We start from the raw sequence: 13297 nt of genomic DNA, 5'->3' as shown, positions 1-13297 counted from the left end.
GAGCTTTAACCACTCAGCAATCTCTCCAACCCTTTTTTTCCTCCTCCCCAGAAAGGGTGTTGCTATATGGCCTTGGCTGGCCTTGACCTCCTGGGCTCAAGCAATCCCTCTTCAGCTCCTGAGTGGTGGGTTACAGACATGTGTCACTACGCCTCAGTCACACCAAATCCAACAGCACCTGGAACTTCACTCTTCTGACCAAAAGCCCTCCTACCACATGAGTGACGGACAAAGTCCATGGACTACATTTTTTTTTTAAAAAGTGTCTTCTGGGCTGGAGGTATGGCTTAGCCAATGGACCCAGGTTTGATTCCCCAGGACCCATGTTAGCCACATGCACAAGGGGGTGCACATGACTGGAGTTCGTTTGCAGTGGCTGGAGGCCCTGGCCTGCCCATTCTCTCTCTCCCTCTTCTCTGTCAAATAAATAAATAAAAATAAAATACTTAAAAAACATTTAAAAAGTGTCTTCTACATGTCCTCAGAATGGCTAGTCAGGAAGGAAGCCCTTGACATTTTCTGGTCAGCAGCAATCACCCTTCCTTTCTGTTCCCTAGGAGCCTGGATTTACACATTATCTGGAATAGTCTCTTAAGAGTCTGACATTCTTTACACACTGCAAACCCTTCCCGGACTCCACTACCCACCTAACCTTCCCATCAACACTCTTCCTGAACTCCATTTTACTAATGAGGCTGGGGCCTTCAGCCTCCAGGTCCCCAGGTCCAGCGTCTCCGCCGCCTCCACCCAGCTCGGCCACAGTACCTCCTCCTCTTCCTCCTCGCCGTCTCGGTCAATAATCTGGAGCAGTCGTTTTTTGTCATCATCTGTTTCTTCAACTGCAGTTGTTTCTTCCTCGCGATAGCGGCCACGCTCTCGGGGACCAGCCTGCTTGCGACGTGTTTTCAGCTCCTCTTCCTCATCATCCCGGGGACGTTTTGTGCCCCTGTTGGGCTGAGACAGACAGAAAAGAAATACAAGATGTCAAAATTGGAAAAGAAATGCGCGTGGATAGAAACATTCTAAACATTTCCAAGAATTCTGTGACAGAAAAGTGCCACCGCTCACACTCTTCCCCAGAGAACAAAGTAAGGCTCTATAGGTCATTTTTTAGACCCTTAATGATTCTGCAAATGTGCCATCAACAGTAAGATTTTTGTTTGTTTGTTTGAGGTAGGGTCTCACTCTAATCCAGGCTGACCTGAAATTCACTCTGCAGTCTCAGGCTGGCCGCTCCTCCTACCTCTGCCTCCCGAGTATTGGGATTAAAGGCATGTGCTACCATGTCCATCTAACAGAGATTTTAATGGAATATTTTTTGGTTATACAGTTGTACCACTTCACAAAAGTTCCTGTGTACACAGAAATCACAAGGTAGAAAGCAACTATGTATGATGTGTGGATACCTGGTTAGGATCACTTCCAGGATACAATCCCCAGCCCCCACCTCCTTGGCACAGTTTCAAATCCATCTTCTTTTACAGTCCCTCAGAAATAGTTCAAACAGAGAATATTACATACATAACTTCCAATGGTCTATTGCACTTCAATTTTTTTTTCCCATTAAAAAAATTTTTTTTATTTGCAAGCACAGAGAAAGCGACAGAGGAGAGACAGAGAGAATGGGTGTGCCAGGGACTCCAGCTGCTGTAAGTGGACTCCAGATGTATGAACCACTTTGTTCATCTGGCTTGCTTACTTTAGTTAGTTAGTAAGTTAGTTAGTTAGTTAGTTAGTTAGTTAGTTTTTTGAGGTAGGGTCACGCTCTAGTGTAAGCTGACTTAGAATTCACTGTATAGTCTCAGGATGGCTTCAAACTCATGGTGATCCTCCTACCTCTGTCTCCCAAGTGCTAGGATTAAAAGTGTGGGCCACCATGCCCAGTGTCATCTGGCTTTATGTGGGTAATGGGGAATCAAACTCAGGTCTGCAGACAAGTCTCTTAACCGCTGAGCAATCTCTCCAGCCCTGTGAACTTCAAATTCTATAACACAAAGTGTAGAAGGACACAGGCCAGGCAAATGACTCAATAGCCATTTCTCAAAAGAACATGCTGGGGACAGAGCTCAGTGGTTAAAGACACTTGCAAGTCTACTAGCCAGAGCTCAATTCCCCAGCACTCATGGAAAGCCAGAGGCAGTGGCACATGCATCTGTGATCCTATGGCAAGGGGAGGCAGAGTCAGAACAGTCTGGAAGCTTGTGGACCAGCTAGACTAACACACACATGCAGCAAAAAAAAAAAAAAAAAAAAAAAAATCCAAAAGAAACCACATCTCAAAAAGATGAGGGCTGGAGAGATGGCTCAGAGATTAAGGCATTTGGCTATGAAGCTTGGGGACCCACATATGTCTGGAGTTCATCTGCAGGGGCTGGAGGCCCTGGCATGTCTATCCTCTCTCTTTCTCTCAAGTATATAAAATAAAATCAAGAAGGGGAAAGTGGGACATGGTGGTGCATGCCTTAAATCCCAGCACTAGAGAGGCAGAGGGAGGAGAACTGCAATGAGTTCAAGGCTCCTATGAGACTGCATAGTGAATTCCAGGTCAGCCTGGGCGAAAGAGAGACCCTACCTCAGGGGGGAAATAAAAAGGTGAGAGAAGAGGCCGGCTCCTTCAAGGTTGTTCTCTGACCTCCACAAATGCACCATGTTGTGTGCGCCCCACAAGCCTCACACATACACACATGCACAAATAATGATGATGATAAATAATAATAGAATATATAGGAATGGCCAACAGATAAATAATGAAAAGTTGCCCACCATTACTCATGAGGAAAATGTAAATGAAAAGCATGGGGTCCACCACCTCACATCCTTTAGAACAGCTGAGGAGGAGGAGTTCATTCCCATGGGTGGAAATGGAAACGAACTTGGCCATTATGGAAAACAGCATGGAGGTTCTTCACAAAACCAAAAACGGAACTGCCATGTGATCCAGCCATCTCACTTCTGGGTATATACCCAAAGAAAGTGAAATCAAGTCTGGAGGGATGGCTTAGAGGTTAAGGCCTCTGCCTGCAAAGCCAAAGGAACCAGGTTGGATTCCCCAGGACCCACATTAGCCAGATGCACAAGGGGGCACAAGCATCTGGAGTTCGTTTGCAGTGGCTGGAGGCCCTGGCGTGCCCATTCTCTCTCTCTCTCTCCCCCACTGTCTTTGTGAAATAAATAATAAAAATAAAAATATTTGAAAAAAGAAGAAAGTGAAATCAACACACCAGAGAGATAGCTGTACTCCTGTGTTCACTATAGCACTGCTCATAGTGGGTAAGATATGGAAGCAACCTTGGTGTATCTGTCAAGACATGAAGAAAGGGAAATAAAATAGGAGTGGAGTACCAGTCAGCGATAAGAACAGACTTCTATCATTAACAAAAGTAGCGGTTCTGTCATTCCATCCACTGTGTGTGGATACCAGTTTGGATGAACCTGGAGGACTGTGAGGCTAAGTCAAATAAGGCAGGCACAGAAAGAAATACCACATGATCTGGCTTATATTGGGGCCTCTTTTTAAAAAAATAAAATTGAGCTGGGCATGGTGGCACACGCCTTTAATCCCAGCACTCGGGAGGCCGAGGTAGGAGGATCGCCATGAGTTCAAGGCCACCCTGAGACTACAGAGTTAATTCCAGGTCAGACTGGACCACAGTGCGGCCCTACCTCAAAAAATCAAAATAAATAAATAATAAAATTGAGAGAGAATGAGAGTATGAGTGCATAAGGGCCTCTTGCTGCTGTGAACAAGTTCCAGATGCATTTGCTACTTGGTGCACCTCATTTTAGGTGAGTACTGGGGAGCTGAACCCTTGCTGACAGGGTTTGCAAGCAAGTGCATTTAACCACTGAGCTATGTGGTATCTCAGAGGTAGAGACTAGAAGGGTGGTTACCAAAGCTAGAGAAAAGAAAGGTTGCTCAAAGGCTATGAGGTTTTACTTAGAAGGAATCAGCTTTAGTGACCCACTGTACCTAGCAAGCACAACTGGGCATACTGTCTACCTATCTCTCTAAGCCACAGTTTCCTACAGTGCAAATGGGGAGTATCGTCTTTTTTCCTCACGTGAACTTCAAAAGGCTGCTTCTAAAGGGAAAACACTCCAAAGTAGAACTACTAAGTAAACGGATACACAAAATTATCACTGTGAGGCAAGGCACAGGATTCTGTCTTCCCAGACAAAAACGCTTGTGACGGGATCCTTGATGAGCTTCTCCTTTTGTACCCACGGGTGGCGTGCCACTGTGATGTGCTGCTAGGTGACTACCAAATACATGCTCACTGGCAGCCTGCTAAGGTGTCTGGTAATAACAGACGAATTTCCATCACGCGCATCGCACATCGCGCCTTGTGACTGGCGCTGGATTGCACTCCGCCAGGGGTAGAAAGTCATTCTCTCCGTATGGGTGTACCCTGCTGGCTCTCTATGCCAGGTGCTTCAGTGCCTCTGAGCAGATGACACTGCTAGGAAGACCCATATTAGACACATTTAATTTGTGGGGTACCACCTGCTATTTTGTACTCTTCTGGGTCTCTCTGGGACAGATCATCTCTTATGATCACACCCATTTCCTTACATACAAAAACCTACTGCTCTACCCTAAAAAAAAAGAAAAGAAAAGAAAAGAAAAAGGGTGGGTAAGAGATCTGGGGTAGGGGAGAAGCCAAGGTGGCAGTCTTCACGTGAAAGGGGGATGGAAAGTCGCTTCGTCCTGGAGGAGCTTCAAACAGGAAATCTGTAGCTCCCCAGCAGGTAAGGAACTTCTTCCCCGGGAACTCGAATTCTTTCAGGCTCATAAACCAAATCCTGCTGGGCTTCTGATTAGCTGGAGCCAGCTGCAGCAGCCAAGGCAGGGCGCGGGCTGCAGAGCTCTCCACAGAGAGAGACCGCGGGATTGTTTATTTCAGAGGGCAGAGAGGAAAGGCAGTGAGCCACGATTAAGGGGAGAAAGCTAAAGACTGTCACCAAGGAGAAATGATGGGGGGATGGGGGGTGTCTCTTTGGAACACAGCTTCCCACCCACTTCTTTAAAGCACTTGCAAAGGTTAGAGGAGGAGTTTCATGTTCACCGCTACTAATCTCCACCCACCGAAATAGCACTTTCCTTCTGCAGAACTTTAATCCATCACATCCCTGGAGACCAGAAGTAGTGAACAGTTCTGCTTATAAGGAAGGAACAGGATGCCTGAGATTTTTCAGTGATGCTTGCAGAGACAACCTGATCCCTCCTGAAGCTGAGTGTGTCTCTGAAAAGTGTGACCCCCCCCACCATCATTATGGGGCTCTCACTGACACAGCTTTGAGGCAACTAATATCCACCCACAAATAAAGCCATAAAAGTCTTTGGTTAGATGAAAACACTGTTAGTTAAATCATAAACTCAAAACATAATCTATGAAAGATTTCTATCTTTTTTTAAGTTTTTAATTTTTTTTGTTTATTTTCATTTATTTATTTGAGAGTGAGAGACAAAGAGGCAGAGAGAGAGAGAGAGAGAGAGAGAGGGAGAATGGGTATGCCAGGGTCTCTAGCCACTGCAAACGAACTCCAGATGCATGCGCCCCCTTGTGCATCTGGCTAATGTGGGTCCTGGGGAATCGAGCCTTGAACCGGGGTCCTTAGGCTTCACAGGCACGCACTTAACCACTAAACCATCTCTCCTGCCCGATTTTTATCATTTTAAGCATTGGGGAGTGGTCAGCTAATTAGAACAATCTCAGGCTTCCTGCTGGGCCGAGTGAGAGGGCGAGGCAGGGCCAGTATGGGTTCTGGACACAAGAACAGTTTCACCATCCTTCTGACTAGTGTCCTAAGAAGCCCCTTTTATGCTCATGACTGTCTGCTCCTGCCCTTTCTTATCGCATGCATGCATGCATGCACACACACACACACACACACACACACACTCCCTCCCTCCCTCCCCCCCCCTTACACTCAGCTTATACTCCTCTGGAGCCAACCTTTAACATCTGTCAGGACACTGACATGGCTCCCTTGCCTACTCAGCCACCACCATCTCCCTCTCCTCCCACAGGGGTATGCTGGGCAAAGTCCCTGGTATGTTTTTCAGCATTTCTTTCCCCCACAGCAGAAATCTGAAGAACACCAAGCATGGTGGTGCACGCCTTTAATCCCAGCACTCAGGAGGCAGAGGTAGGAGGATCGCCGTAAATTCGAGGTCACCCTGAGACTACATAGTGAATTCTAGGTCAGCCTGAGCTAAAGTGAGAACCTACCTTGAAAAACCAAAAAAATAAAAAAGAACTCTTTGTTCTTCTTCTCAACCTTCCATTGTCCCTTAAAAAAAAAACAAAAAAAAAACCTAACATTCCCAATAGAGAAGTTTCTACTCTTTTCTGGGATCTCACCACGCTTAGTTATAAAGGATGGGATTAATTTCTTCTGCGAGTATTTACTAAGTGCTGACAGTGTCTGAGGCCCTGTACTAGGAACTGGGCACGTATGTGCACAGAAGACAGACACTGCCTTGCTGTCAGACAGAGCTCAGCAGGCGATGACAATCAAAATATAATACACACCAATGACAAAATTTGACATTTCAGTAGTCATGTTTGGAAAAGTAAAAGAAAGTCGGTAAAATGAGTTTTCACAATATATTTTATTTAGTCCATTATATCATCACTTTAATGTGTAGTCAATAGTGAAAAACTGCTAAGTCACCTTCTGTTTCATACTAACTAAATCCTTAGCAGCTGGTACACATTTCTATTTGAGGTCCAGGTCAGTACAGCCCAGGCCGTTTTGTGGCTGCCTTACAGAGCAGCACAGGGACACAGGAGCCTCTCCTTCCTGCTAAAGCCAAACAGGAACCACTTCCCAATGGCCCTGGATGCAGCAGGACTCTCAGAAAGCTGGAGTCCCTCTAGGCGTGGTGGCACACGTCTTTAATCTTGGAAGGATGAGGTATGGGGACTGCCATAAATTCGAGGCCACCCTGAGACTACATGGTGAATTACAGGTCAGCCTGGGCTACAGCAAGACCCTATCTTGAAAAAGAAAAAAAAGGATGGAGGCCCTGGAGTGGCCATTCTCTCCCCACCCCATGTCTTTCTCTCAAATAAATAAATAAAATAATAAAATATTTAAAAAAAGAAAAAGATGAGGAGGCTGGAGTTCCCAGCTATGAGAAACCCCTATGAAGAGATACCAAACCCTCTCCTAGAAGTAAGTTCCTTGACCATGTTTCTCTGATGTACACACCACTGAAAGAGCCACTGATTATCAAAGAAAAAATAGTAAGAAGAAGCCGGGCGTGGTGGCGCATGGCTTTAATCCCAGCACTCGGGAGGCAGAGGTAGGAGGATTGCCGTGAGTTCTAGGCCACCCTGAGACTCCATAGTGAATTCCAGGTCAGCCTGGGCTAGAGTGAGACCCTACCTCGAAAAATCAAGGAAAAAAAAAAAAAAAAAAAGAAGTGGTCAGCACTGTCAAACAGATGTCACTGAAGGGAGCCAAAGAGCTGTTGTTCCAGAAAGGGACTCACAGCCTGCCAGAGGTCAGCAGCTCAGGCCAAGCTCCTCTTACGTCACACACAACCACTCCAGAAGGCCTGAACCTTTCTCACCAGTCATCTCTGGAGAACAATTGCCTTTGGTACTTGAAAGGTATTTGGTATCCCTCAACATGAAGGGATGACAAAAGCAACTGCACTTAACAAAGTCATTTCTCTGTTTCAGCTGCCCACAGGACTAGAGAAAAATGGCTAACTCTTAACTTCAGATTCACCAGAACAGCCTTGCAAGGGTTTTACAACTTACATTGCCTGCCTGACTCCCAAATGCAGAGAAAAGGCTCTCTAAGCACTTGGCACCACCCAACCACATGACTGGTGACCTTCTTGACACTAAACGGACTTCACTTACTGAAAGCTTACAGGAGACCTTATTAGTGATAATGCACACAAACTATTAAATTTTCAATAATCTTATTGTGTGCTTGTGTGTGTGAGTGTGTGTGTGCGTGTGTATACATTTGTGCACACCTGTGTCTCCATCTACCTCCACCTTGGAAATAGAAATCAAGACATCTCCGTGAAAGCTTTGAAAGAGTTAAAAAATGAAATAAGCAATCTGTCTGCAATACTCCCTGCGTACCCAGACAATATCCAACCTAAGCTTTAGGTTTCATTCCCCCCTCTCTATTTTTTTAATTAAAAAGCAGTGAGAAGCTGCAGCTATAATGAGGGGCTATGAGAACATGCAGTTATACTGGGCTCAAAGTAATGTACCATAGGAAGAGGCTACATCACCAGAACGAATCCTAAATTAAAACTCCACTATGAAGCCAACTCCATTTCCTCTGAGCATGCAATCTATATTATCACATTTATGGTCTGCCTCGACCTCAATTAGACTTGGGGTGGGGGTGGGGGAGAAAGAGAACTTCTATAATAAGCAATAATGGTATCATTATGATAAATTATGAAAACACCATGCAATTATTAATGCGAACAGCACATTTATATCAGGGTAAAACAGTATAAATGTGCGTGTGTGCATCTAAATATAGCTCAGCATTCCAAGTTACCTGGTAAGGAGGAGAGATAATTCATGAAAGATAATTTCACAATAGCAGAAGAAAATTCTATTAGGGAAATAAAAGACATCAACAAAAGCTGTCCATAACCTTGAAATAAGCTGGGAATTTTTCAACCAGCAATAAGGAGCTCAGATAATCAGAAAAGGATCTACCCAGTGAGCTACAACATACTGCTAAACTGCCTAAAACCAAACAAAAGGGAAGAACTAAGAAATTTAAGGTGGAAGATACAAATACCAGCTTACCTCTCCACAGAGCAGCGCTCTGGGCCCACTGGGTTGAAGCAACTTGTCTGTGAGGAACAATACAGGCTCTAGTGCCCAAAACAACGCTTTCCCTTTCCACACTAACTCGCCACCACTCGAGAACATGAGCATGTTAAGAAGCCACTGGTCGGTAAGTAAACAAAGCTATTATCAGGATGCAGGAGCACACTGCTAGCCTCTGACAGGAGAGCCAGGTGCCATTTACAAGAAAACTTGCTATTGAAAACTTGCAACCCAGTGCTTCCTAATCTGTTTGGGATGGTAATGTGTTAAGTAGGATGAGTATAAAATCAGATTTTCCAAACTTCAAACCTGCTCCTTTTACTTAACTCTTGGTAAGTGACTTACTGCCTCCAGACTTGAGTTGGGGTTTTTCTTTGTTTGTTTTGCATTTTTGAGGTAGGGTCTCACTCTAGCCCAGGCTGACCTGGAACTCCCAGCGATCCTCCTACCTCTGCCTCCCCTATGCTGGGGTTAAAGGCATGCCCCATCGGGCCCAGCTAATGCTTGAGGTTTTTTTGTTTTGTTTGCTGTTGTTGTTTTCAAGGTAGGGTCTCCCTTTAGCCCAGGCTGACCTGGAATTCACTATGTAGTCTCAGGTTGGAACCAAAGTCATAAAATACTCCTACCTCTGCCTCCCAAGTGCTGGAATTAAATAAAGGCTTGTGCCACCCTGCCTGGCTCAGGCTTGAGTTTTTTAGGAAACAACAACTCATCTTCCATAGACGTCTCTGAATGCATAAATGTCTGCACATAAGGATGGCTATTTCTGCAGGGCAGTTTGGCCCACAGAAGGCAATACATGAAGCTTCCTACCTCCGTTGACACACTAGATTCATAATCAGTGAGGCTCATGTGGGAAGGAGGTCTGATCATAATAGCTATTTTAAGATGAGGGTCCCCCTGTTATATATGTATAGTGTGTATGTGGAGTATGCACATATATGTGCTAATGTGGTACCCTGTAGGCTCACCTACAGTGGTGACCAGAGGAGGACATCAGATGTCCCTCCATCACTCACTCACCTGTTTTTCCTTGTGATGGTCTCTTACTGATTTGGAGTATGCCATTCATGAGCCCCAGCAATTCTTCAGTCCCTGATCCCCACAGGACCAGGATAATAGACATGCGCAGCCATGCCTAGCTGGGTTCTAGAGATTCAGAATTGGAGGGTCTCAGGCCCCTCCAGGCCCCCCATGCTTGTGCAGGAAGTACACCTCGCTTGCTGCTCAGCTGTTTTTCTAAGCCCTAAATCCCTTTTTAAAGCCTAAACACCTCACAGATAACCTCCCCAACTTGCACTACTTTTTGGTAGCCAATGATTGGAGAAAGACATAGTAACAACAAATGACTATTTGTGATAGTTGTCATTTGCTTTGTTTCTGCCATCTGTATTTACAAGACTGATCATGTATTCACGCTCTAGAAGACGTGCCCAACTTGTCATAGTTCCCAAGGCATCAGAATCAGCTAGACTGCAGGCATCCCTGTTTTAACCCAGTCAGTTGCCCAACGTCTGCGTGTCTTTTGAAAACATCTCTGGGCAGGCACAGGCTGGAATTTTCCTAACCCTTTGGTGACTGGTTACTCTCCTTCCCAATTGTGCCCCTTCCATCTTTGATGTTTTCTTTAATCACACTGAGGAAAGCTGTTTCAACTTTCCTTGCCCTTAATTCCTCTCCATAAAGAGTCAGGCCAGCAGTGATGGCTCAAGCCTATAATCCCACCATTGGGCACGAAGGCAGGAGGACTGCCATGAGCTTGAGGCCAGCCTAGGTAAAGATGAGTTCTAATTCAACTGGCTTCAAAACAAGCAAACACATATTTGAAAGAAAAGGAATTATTTCAAGACAGCTGTCCTATTTCCTTCTTTCTTTCCCATTACCTTTTTTTTCCCCCAGAATAAACACTTTCAACAGGAAATGGAATGCTAAGCACTGGGGAGAAAGGGCAGCCTACACATAATTAAATTCCTTCCTAACATTACTTTGGGATTTCATCGTTTAAAATTTTTCTAATACACCTTGAGATAATTAGACATGTGGAATGTCAGCTCAAGCTGGGGGATGTATTGGTCTAACCAATCTGAAATGTTCAGAAATCATCTGCTGTTAACCTCTCCTGATTACCTTTAGCCAGAATAAAAGGCAGTTTTCAAACATTCATTTTTACCAGATGGTAGTGAGTGGCCTGACCCAGAAGTTACAGATGAGCTGCAGTAATGAGTTTCCTGCCTGTACTGGCTGCACATTCACTTGGTGACATTTTGTAACTAGGACTTCTGGCTCAATCAATATTTGCAGGCATGAAACCTGCCAAAGTTAACATCAGGGCTCCCTTGCAAATTTGCTCAAGGCACAACTGAAAAAGCTCACAGTCTCTAATGCTACAACCACCATCAGCCAAAACTTGTAATTAGAGATCAAAATCATCAGAGACAGAAAATTCCACCCAGCGAAAGGTTGCTGTGATGACTAAACAACACACTTTCCACAGGCCTCCCAGGTAAAATAAAATGCTGGGCCAAAATAAGAAATTATCGTAATCCTATTTTTAGAAAATAGCTGAAAGTTCCCGACATACATACATACCTAATTTGCCCTGGCAAGTTCACAAGTCAAAACTTTTTGAAGCCAAGCGTGGTGGCGCATGCCTTAAACCCAGCACTCAGGGGGCAGAGGGAGGAGAATTACAATGAGTTCAAGTAGTAATTCCAGGTCAGCCTGGGCTAGAGTAAGACCCTACCTCAAAAAAATAATAAATAAATAAATAAAAACTTTGAAAACATCAACAAATCATGACTATCTACTCTCTTTTTATAGAGGAAAAAAATAGGTACCAAGAGCTCTTCCACCCCAGCAAAGGAACCTCTACAACCCCGAAGCTCCTGTGAGCTATGTGATGCCACAGGCGCATTGCTCTCTCAGGACCATCAGTACTAGGAGGCCTTGAGAACATGAAGACAAGTCCTCCACTTGTACAATTTGGAGGTTTTTACTCGATTTTAAGGGTATTTTTGGCTCTTGTATGGGTTTATAAAAATATTTATTTATTCATTTCTGCTCCGCCCGCTGACCCATGTAGTGCCAGCCGCTGGCTTTTGTCCCCCCTCCCTCCCGCCCGCAGGGTGTGCGGCCACCATGGTGCATTAGAGGCAGCAGTGACCGCGGCAGCATTGGCCTTTGCAGCAGCGGCAGCAGCACCAGGCTCTGCAGCGGCAACCCCCGCCGGCTTAAGCCCTGGCGCTTTTCACGACATCCAGCAGCAGCGTTGCTGTAACCAACAAAGACACCTTCGAAATAAGCACATGCCTCGATTCCAACAAAACCCCGCAACATGACCGAGATGAGCTTCCTGAGCAGCGAGGTGTTGGCGGGGGACTTGATGTCCCCCTTCGACCCGTCGGGTTTGGGGGCTGAAGAAAGCTTAGGTCTCTTAGACGACTACCTGGAGGTGGCCAAGCTCTTCAAACCTCATGGGTTCTCCGGCGACAAGGCTAAGGCGGGCCCCTCCGAATGGCTGGCTGTGGGTGGGTTGGTCAGTGCCTCAGACACCGGCAAGGAGGATCCCTTCCCGGGGACAGATTGGATGTTGGAGAAAATGGATCTGAAGTTTGATTTTGATGCCCTGTTTCATTTGGTTGACTTGGAAACCATGCCAGATGAGCTTCTGAATACTTTTGATGACACATGTGATCTATTTGCCCCCCTAGTCCAAGAGACTGATAAGGAGCCTCCCCAGACAGCGAACCCAATTGGCCATCTTCCAGAAAGTTCAACAAAAGTCGACCAGGTTACTCCCTTTGCCTTCTTGAAACCTCTTTCCTTTTCTCCAGGGGTCCTGTCTTCCACTCCAGATCATTCCTTTAGTTTAGAACTAGGCAGTGAAGTTGATATTTCTGAAGGAGACAGGTAGCTTGACACCGCGGTTTACATTTCCATCACCCCTCGGTGCGTAGAGGAGGAAGACACCCCCTCAGATGATGACAGTGGCATCTGTATGAGCCCTGAGTCCTACCCTGGCTCTCCCCAGCACAGTCCCTCTACCTCTGGGAGATTTCCAAGTAGTCTGCCATCTCCAAGTGCTCCCCGCGGGTCTACCCGTCCCAAACCTTATGATCCTCCTGGGGAGATGGCTGCAAAACTCAAGGTTGAAAAGTTGGATAAGAAACTTAAAAAAATGGAGCAAAATAAGACTGCAGCCACTAGGTACCACCAGAAAATGAGGGCAGAGCAGGAGGCCCTCACTGGGGAGTGTAAAGAGCTAGAAGAAAAGAACGAAGCTCTGAAAGAGAAGGCAGATTCTCTGGCCAAAGAGATCCAGTATCTAAAAGATCTGATAGAAGAGGTCCGAAAGGCAAGGGGGAAGAAGGGAGTCCCCTAGCTGGGTGGTCCAGAGTGCTTTGGGCTTGTACACAGGAGTCTTGTGCTAATGCTTGTGTTGTAATAAATTATTTTGTAGTGAAAGTTAAAAA

The 13297-nt window shown here is 45.6% G+C and overlaps 1 protein-coding gene and 1 pseudogene across 1 annotated transcript in view; one reads left to right on the top strand and one right to left on the bottom strand.

Moving 5' to 3' along the window:
* The window catches only part of Ctnnbl1 (catenin beta like 1), a 192736-nt gene that overhangs the window by 142207 nt on the left and 37232 nt on the right, over positions 1-13297 (bottom strand). Inside the window, exon 2 of the mRNA XM_004666678.2 lies at positions 766-954. Within this exon, the coding sequence (XP_004666735.1) occupies positions 766-954 (189 nt within the window). The remainder of the gene's footprint in view (positions 1-765; positions 955-13297) is intronic.
* On the top strand, positions 12014-13289 carry LOC123462949 (annotated as a pseudogene).

This window comes from Jaculus jaculus, chromosome 8, assembly GCF_020740685.1.
Source record: "Jaculus jaculus isolate mJacJac1 chromosome 8, mJacJac1.mat.Y.cur, whole genome shotgun sequence".
NCBI lineage: Eukaryota > Metazoa > Chordata > Mammalia > Rodentia > Dipodidae > Jaculus > Jaculus jaculus.
The sequence above is the reverse complement of the archived record's forward strand: the minus strand, read 5'-3'. Positions and strand labels throughout refer to the sequence as shown.